Source organism: Oncorhynchus keta, chromosome 25 (genome assembly GCF_023373465.1).
Source record: "Oncorhynchus keta strain PuntledgeMale-10-30-2019 chromosome 25, Oket_V2, whole genome shotgun sequence".
NCBI classification, from domain to species: domain Eukaryota; kingdom Metazoa; phylum Chordata; class Actinopteri; order Salmoniformes; family Salmonidae; genus Oncorhynchus; species Oncorhynchus keta.
The window spans coordinates 11,033,642-11,042,201 of record NC_068445.1 but is presented as its reverse complement, the minus strand read 5'-3'; the positions used below and the strand labels follow the sequence as shown (position 1 = coordinate 11,042,201).

Below are 8,560 nucleotides of genomic sequence, written 5' to 3'. Positions count from 1 at the left end.
AGAAAATACCTATCATGATGAGAGAATCTATAAAATGTAACATCTTCCGAATCCCATCTCTCCCCTGTCACCTCAAATAATGAAGTAACGCTTCAGGAGCCTTGTTTACCTGTTACATACTGAAAGACCTACAATAGGACTCCTCCTTAATGCTGATAATTCCCCTCTATGCACTGAGCGCACAAATAAATAACGTCCTCAAGTAACCCCCATCCCCATCTTACACATGCGTTCACACGGACCCAACGACACGTCATCTGTCCTCGACGTACTGCCCCATGGACTGTCCATGGGGCCTATTCAGTGACTGTGATGGCTTCAGCATGTGTAATGCAGGTTGTTGTTTTTGAGGTGGGGTACTGAACACTTATTTTCTGTGTGGAACATGGACAGATGTATTCTACCTACCAGAAAGGCAGGGCAACGGGAACACGGTCTTGTCGCTGCACCTCGTCTCATACATCCACAGAACAGCCCATGATGCAGCAGGTGACACATCACCGTCAGCGAACTTTCCTATTATCTGAGGTTACAGCCAATCTTAACACACTTCATCATTTTGTTGATTTACAGTAAGTCCTTAGAGCAGCAGCTGAAGAAGCAAACACAAAGAAATTGATGCAGTGCAGAATGACTAGTCTCTCTAGGCAGATGGGTTGCCTCCCACAACGTGCACCATGTTCCAGCATAGGTCTGGGATTTCCAAGGCTACAGAATGACTAAACAGAAAAGAAAGAGTCATCTATTCTATTTGAATGTAATTACAGTAGGATCATAGGTTACAGTTAATTGCATGAATATTCTACTTCATAATATAGGACTGAAGGAGACAGCAGAAGCCTGTTACTGACAATCCCATGCTGTGCCATTACAGCTCTGCATGGATGGCTTGCAGGTGGAGTCTGGGAAAGTGACACAGTTCAATATATTGTTGTAACACTCTGGACAATGACGCTCCTCCGGTTCATACGTAAATCACCTTTGTTTATTTTCTTTCAGAACAAGTAAGCAGGCCTAAATCAATGGAGGTTCCTGAAACAATCCCAATGTGCAACAAATCATACCTCCAAGGAGCACTTAATGTCCTCGCAAACACGTTGAACACTATTTTCAGTGTGTTCTCTCGACATGAAAGATGGGCGGCATGGTTTTATTGGGAGGCATACTTTGATGGAACACACACACGCTTCTGACATGTCCACGTATATTAAGAGATTTTTAAATGTAAGAAACCAGACCAAATAAGTAGACCTAGATTTTGTGTTTGATATTGTGTGTATTTGAACATTTTCAGTATCTTTCGGGTTAGCAAGAACGTAAGCATTCTGCTGAATCAACCCTCAAATCATCACAAGCAGGCCTACCGCACACAATGTGAATGTAAAAAAGCCACATTTTTTATTTAGATAATGGTATTTATTTGATCAACTGTATATCTCATATTTATGCTTATGTTGTATGCCAAAACAAATCAGAGTTCTGCTCTTTTTGCCACCCACCTATTCCTATTCTTCTCAAAGCAGACGGGGAGTAACTTCCATTTTGAAGAGGTGGAGGGGGAGTGCCTGAAGGACCAGTTATTGCCCGTCCCCAGCCGCTCAAGAGCTTTCTTGAATGGACACCGGTCGCTGAATTTGTTGAGCGCACCGACTGACACAGAGTAGAGCGCGCGGGATAGGCCTACCCAACTCAGCGCATGCGGATACATCACACGCCACCGCTCACTCGATTTGGACTAATTCAGAGAAAGTGGCTGCAGCTTCAACAACACAATGCAAAGAACTATATCTTGGAAATAAACATCAACAGGCAGTGACAGTAAACTAAACAAAAAAGGCTAACTGTCCTAGATAATTCAATTTATATTTATGGAGTTTCGAGCCAGGGAAAATGCATTTTGCTGTTTGTAATTTGTCATGCGTAAAATCATAATTCGCTACTGAACCCATCCCGGGACCGATTTGGATACCGCCTGCCTCTTAACAGTGTTAACGGGTCTCCTGCATGTACTGGAAAAATGAAGCTCTGTCCCCACACCCAGAGGAGAACAAAGTTTTATTGGACAATGTGTTCGTTGATCAGGTACATCACATGACATATAATTTCAAAATGTGCCTATGCTCTATAGGCTATCGACTCATTACAAGTGAATACTTATTTGCTTGCGCTGCTCTCTGAAATATCCTCGCGGATTGTTTTTTTTGTTTTCCACGCTCCAGCCTATGTTTAATGACAATTATATAGACATTTCACATTTGTGCTAGCGTCATTTCGTTTAAACGAAGGCCAAAATGGATTCTGAATCCCACCCAAAACCAGATTTTTGGCACTCTTGAATACCGTTATAATCACCAAGAGAGCTTCAAGTGGCCTATCATAAGCGAAGCCGAGACAATCACGCTCCTTTATGTTTCAAGTTATGTACATTGTCTCCTATGAATAGTGCGACGTTCAAGAGCCTCTTCACATCCTAGTCTTGTGTACAGAAATTCGATTTTCGATTACGGCTATTAAAATTAAAATATGCAATTCTTCTGGTGGCGCGATGCCTTCTCTGATTGACAGTTGAAATTGACACCCTGGCTGCCTCTAATCTCGAGCATTTGAAGCCATCACTAATTGCAGGTAGTCCATCTTTTCAGTGTTTTCGATTGCATGGGAACTATTAGGCTATGCGATTATTTTAGGAGGTAGCCTACGGGTTGTACATAAAGGGGAAAAGAAATCCTAATTCTAATTGCTTCATCAAAATTATCTTTTGTTGCCAGGGTTTAAATGCCTGAGAAAGTATTATTCATTGTTTTGCACCGGATATAGCTTGAGGTATGGGCTGGTAGGGATGCATAGCCGAAAGCGCAAAGCAGAACAGGGCGCAGAGCAGACTTCAGTCGCAGCTCCAGGCTTCGTCTACACGGCTGTTTTTCCACAAACAGAATAGCTTCATAATGGTGAGTTATTAAAACATAAGACATTAACGATTTAATGTGATCAAAATAGGAACTTAGACATGATCATTGGAGACGTGGCCGAACTTCGACTCCCTTTTTTCATTTCCCAACCCCATTTTCATATTTTACTTTTGTGACAGGCTTTGAAGTTTTGTTTTCAGTAGCATATTGTTGTAGTAAGCCCATTTCATTCGATTTTTTTTTTTTTGCATTTAGGCCTACTCTACACAATGCTTGTTTTTCATGTAACCAATGAGGGCTTGTCCTGTACGGCGCCATGTGTCCTGTAATACATACAGTCTATAGGCCTTTTACCTTGCATCCAGGTCACTATAAGATTATGACAAGAAAAATCTCTCCCAAACCTCAGTCTCACTCCGACGGGGAGCCTCACGAGGATGTGAAAGTAGAGGCTCCTTTCCTGCCCAGTCCTCCGGTAACACCGTCTATGTGCTCGCCTCCGACCCTGGCCTCCCCGACGCCGGTTCGGTCTACCGGGAAAAACCAGTGTGCCAGCTGCGGCACAGAGATCCAAGACAGATACCTACTGAAGGTAAGCATTATAATGCCTTTTATTACACCGGTCAAATCAAGTATCATTTACGATTCAATTTCAAACCTATTTCTTCCTCACAAGTTGCCTGTATATTTGCATAATCTTTCAAGTTCCTTCCATTTTATAGAATTAGTACCCCAAACAAATTATATTATTATTATTATTATTATTATTACGAGTATTTATTTCTCATGGCAGGTGAACAATTTGAATTGGCACGTGGGATGTCTGGAGTGTTCAGTCTGCAGAGTATCATTACGTCAGCACAATAGCTGCTACATCAAAAACAAAGAAATCTTTTGCAAATTGGATTATTTCAGGTAGGGTAAGTTTTGCTATTTGTTTTCCATAAAATGTAGGGTGCTGTATGTTCTATGTTTGGCTTTAATGTTCACAAACAATGGATTACTTATCACATCTTATTGCAGGGAGATCGTTTAAGATTGACTATACTGAGCGTATCCTATTTCTATTCTGTTCCGTTGGTATATAGATTTTTTTTAAACAAAAAATACATTGTGTTCTTATGTCTCGGGGCAAGTAAACAGGATTGGACTGTTTTTTTTGTTGTATCGTTGTAACGTCTAAATCACACAAATTCTTAGACACGCATTACCTTTATTAAAGGAAAAACAAATCTGTAACCACGGCTATCCGAATAAACCCATAGTCCATTTTTAACATCAGAAATATGAACACTTTTACACCCAATACCCATTTTTTTGTCAGTTACTTCGGAATGTTTCTCTTTAGATATATTTAAATGATTGCCTTTACTGAAAATGTGGTGGACTTTATCAACATTTTTACTCTCAATAATGATTCTTACATCTTTGAGATCACTACATTTAAGCTATTCGTTTTCGTTGTTCTTCATTTATCAATTCATCATTCCCCCCTTCAACCAGGGCCACTGCTAAAATACTGTTTAATTTATCAAGGGCTATTTTTCTCACTCACAGAAAGTTCACATTTTCGTCATAAACTGGCGGGTCTATAGGCTGTTTGTAGCATGCCAACTAATTAAACACTATTTGTTGTTGTATTATCATTATTCTATAAAAAAAAAATATAAAAAAATAATCTATAATTATATTGCTATTGTTACCCCATTGCTGTTGCTATTATTGTTTTAATTAACAGGAGGCTCAGTTAAATTTGACTAAAGTGAAATTAGATTGGAAAAGCAATGCTGTTGGTAATCTTTTACAATAAGAGTTTCTTTCTATTTCTGGCCTGCACAACATTTCCGTCGATCACACATTTACTTGAACTAGTAGCAGTGAAAGACGACTAAAAATGCCCCCTTCTCATCTCTGTCTCATCACAGTAGGTTTGGCACCAAGTGTAGCCAGTGCGGGCGCCAGGTGTTTGCCACTGACTGGGTACGGCGGGCACGGGGCAGTGTGTACCACCTGGCCTGCTTCGCCTGCTACTCCTGTAAGAGGCAGCTGTCCACAGGGGAGGAGTTTGGTCTGGTGGAGGGCCGGGTGCTCTGTCGGGCCCACTATGACACCATGGTGGAGAACCTCCAGAGAGCGGCGGAGAACGGTAGGTCTTCCGACGGGCGTCTCAGACAATGTCAGGGAGCAGGGTACCCAAATATCAGCCATGTATGGGATATTCTCAAGTTAGGATTCGTCCCTATGGGAAACTGTATTGGGGAAGAATTCAGACATAATTTGTGTCATACATGTCTTACCCAGAGGAATTTATGTTTCGATATCCAGCACCTCTGCACCAATTGCATGTGTATGATCTCTTTCAGGTTAGCTAAAGTGAACAATATTAAACTGTGTGGTGATGTTTCTTTCCTTCTTATGCCTGGGACTTAGGGACAGGTCTCACTTTAGAGGGAGCCTTGCCCTCTGATCAGGATGGCCAACCCAAACCAGCCAAGAGAGCACGCACTTCCTTCAGCGCTGAGCAGCTACAGGTACGGTAGGTGTGTGTTTATGTGTGTGAGTGTCTGTGAAAGTATGCACGGTATTTGTGTGTGACAGAGAGAGACGGAGTGACGGGGTGATATCGTTTCAGTATGACATTTTCCATAATTCAGATGAATGTGACTGTCTGACTGAATTTGCTTGATTCGGTGAATAACCAGCTGAGTATGTAGCTTCGTGACTGAGTTTGCTCGGTGTGTTCTCAGGTGATGCAGTCTCAGTTTTACCAAGACAACAACCCTGATACTCAGACCTTACAGAAGCTGGCAGACATGACAGGTCTGAGCAGACGGGTCATACAAGTATGTATGATAATATCAAACTAATGTTGTTAGACATATTGAAAATGAACGTATGATGTAATAAAATAGATCATTTGATATGATAAAATCATTCGTCTTTACCAGATTACGTCTTGCATACGCCATTCAATGATCTTTAGTAATGTTACATTTTCAATAGGTTTGGTTTCAAAACTGCAGAGCAAGGCATAAAAAGCATCCTCCCCCCCAGCACAACGGTCACCTCCAGGGCGCCCCTTACCCCCACTCTAGATTGCCCCCCTCACTGCCAGACAACCTCTACTCCCCCTTCAGCAGTCCTGACAGACCACACCTGCTGGCTCTGCATGGATATATAGACAGTGAGTTGGTTACTCCCTCTCGATGGACAAAACATACATGTGCATCGAGGTGACTTTGGCTCTAACAGAAATTACTACTTTTTTACTCTACCAATTAACATGATCAAAGATATGATTCTACCCATAGTGTATTTCAGTTCACGTCACATCACATATGGCTTCTTGTGCAATGTATTTAGTCTTATTGCATTTAATAAAAATATATATATTTCTGTTGCTTCCTGTGCACAGGTCATCCCTTCTCAATGCTGTCCTCCCCTAACCACCTCATCCACCCAGGCATGACCTTACCACAGTTGCCCATCAGCCACTAAGTCATGCCCCTGAGACCACCTCCTCCACAAGCCATCTCTCTCGCGGACCTTTCCATCCCAAACCTCTGAGAACAGTTCAACATCTGTCTCTTCCATTTGACTACACAAGAGGACTTTTACCGTCTCCATAGTATGTCAAAGGTGGAGATATCACATATTCAAATGGATGGACGGTTTTTATAAAGGCAGCTAGACTTTAGATCGTCGTGGGGAAAACATCCCAGTTCAATACAAATGTGGTAATCATCAGGACCAGATTACACCACCCATTTGACAGGGATCTGTTGGATCTCCAGGACCAGGGTTAGGAACAGGAAGACTCTTCCAACAGAACATTTCAATTCAATCACTGCGGATTCAGATTTTTCATTGTCTTATTCATCAACTTATAGTATTGAAGGTATTTTATTTTTCAATTCCATTCGTTTTAAATATGACTTTTTTTTCTGTTACTCCGTCTGCTTGTTTTCCTGTATAAAACCCTCCCATGCATGGACTTACATATTTCTGTGTAAGGTGAGGATGAAGACTCTTCTGATCTTGTGTGTTTAGAGAGAGGCGGTCTTGTGTGTCCTATTTACTTATTTCGCTTGTGAAATGGAAAGCTTGTGTCCATTTATTTATTCAAAAAAGATACTTCACCAAGAAGCACTTTTAAAAATGCTTTCAAATGAAAGAAATCATTTATTGTAAATTATACATATTTTACCGATGTAATAAAATGTGCCTAAAAGAGTGTTGGAAAAATAGATCTGTTGAAAAATAGATTTCACATAATTCACATAGAAATAAAACACTTTGGTTTTTCAGCAAGACATGAAGGATTTAATGCTTAGTGATCCCTTCGTGCACCAAATCTCATTAACGGGATTGATTTGACAACACCCAGTGCCATAATCTTACGTTAAGGATTTAAGTCCAATCATCTTGTGTAATACGGAGAATGCTGTGCTGAAGATAAAATACACACTTTAACTTTAACCCACCCACTCACCCCGCTGATAGAAGCACCTTACACTCATTGAACAACATTAAATCCACCAGGCCACCCGGTAAAGGCCAAGTATCCTTCATAACCTGTATTTAACAGCAATATTCATAGGTATGTAACGGTCAAGCTACAGGTTGAGGGTCCCCAATTTAGTCCCTATGTGTTTAACGTCCATTTAACGAACCATTTAAAGCGTTTAACTCTGTGGATAGTATTGATCTAGCACTCTGTTTAATTCCATAAATCCATTTAATTGTGTTAATCTGAAATAGTTGTATTGATTGGCAGCACTCAAGCTGCATTTGTGGCAAAAAAAGAACACGGAATAATGAACTCAGGAAAATATAGTCTTGACCGTTTCCTTTGTTAGGGACCCAGTTATCTGTTTTAACACTTTGCCTGGATCAATTCTCATTTTAATGCTCTCTTCAAGTAGGTCGATGGTCCGTCTTCCCTGATATTTTAGAATTTGACAAAATTAGAGAAAAATCCAGCTCTACGCACCTTGATAAGAAGCAGTACAATGCTTCAACATGTTTTACCACCTGTTATTCCTTGCCTTGTATAATCCGTGTTTCACTTCAATTTTATATCACAGTAATTCAATTAACAAGCCTATTCAGACTCATTACATACAGTGTTTTCAGCTCACATAATCACAATTCTTGTGAAATCGTACATTGAGTTAAACAGGTCTTATCATATGCTATGAAAGTGAGACAGGAACAATACTCTGACAGGCCACACACACACACACACACACACACACACACACACACACACACACACACACACACACACACACACACACACACACACACACACACTATAGTTAAATCCCTTCCCACTAAACAGCTCTGATACTCTTGCCACATTCTGTGGAACAAATGGAAACCACAATCATTCCATGCTAAAATATCAGCAACAGACATCTCTGTCTGGAGCTCACATATCTGGCATCCCAGTCGCAACCTCACTCTCTATAATTCTGTCAGAGGGAATTCACTTGAAATCAAAGAATCTTGTTGTTGGCATTCAATGAAGGGACATGTGCTTTGAATTTAATGCATGACAGCACCAGCAAAGTATGTTTAACCAAGAAGAGGATGTACTGGAAGGTTTCTGTCTGTTGTTTGAGAATCTCAAGGATTCCAAATGTTTT

The 8,560-nt window shown here is 40.7% G+C and overlaps 1 protein-coding gene across 5 annotated transcripts; it reads left to right on the top strand.

Moving 5' to 3' along the window:
* Positions 1-1,543: 1,543 nt before the first annotated feature.
* On the top strand, positions 1,544-6,939 carry LOC118358157 (LIM/homeobox protein Lhx6-like). Of its 5 annotated transcripts, none has more exons than XM_035735655.1 (8): positions 1,544-2,082; positions 3,319-3,501; positions 3,703-3,824; positions 4,835-5,055; positions 5,340-5,440; positions 5,657-5,752; positions 5,913-6,142; positions 6,325-6,939. In XM_035735655.1, exons 1-8 carry the CDS (start codon positions 2,005-2,007, stop codon positions 6,353-6,355), a joined length of 1,062 nt encoding a protein of 353 aa, XP_035591548.1. In that variant the 5' UTR covers positions 1,544-2,004; the 3' UTR covers positions 6,356-6,939. The 5 variants fall into 5 exon arrangements, with proteins under 5 accessions (XP_035591548.1, XP_035591547.1, XP_035591549.1 ...); XM_035735654.1 differs by having other exon boundaries at positions 1,545-2,082; positions 4,838-5,055; positions 5,913-6,093; XM_035735656.1 differs by having other exon boundaries at positions 1,545-2,082; positions 5,964-6,093.
* Positions 6,940-8,560: the final 1,621 nt, after the last annotated feature.

Bases quoted from the DNA above. Each gene is read 5' to 3' on its own strand.
- LOC118358157 (XM_035735653.1), top strand. From the start codon at position 2,005: ATGTACTGGAAAAATGAAGCTCTGTCCCCACACCCAGAGGAGAACAAA. The intron at 2,083-3,318 runs GTACATCACATG...CCCAAACCTCAG, and splicing joins ACAATGTGTTCGTTGATCAG to TCTCACTCCGACGGGGAGCC. The intron at 5,441-5,656 runs GTACGGTAGGTG...GTGTGTTCTCAG, and splicing joins TCAGCGCTGAGCAGCTACAG to GTGATGCAGTCTCAGTTTTA.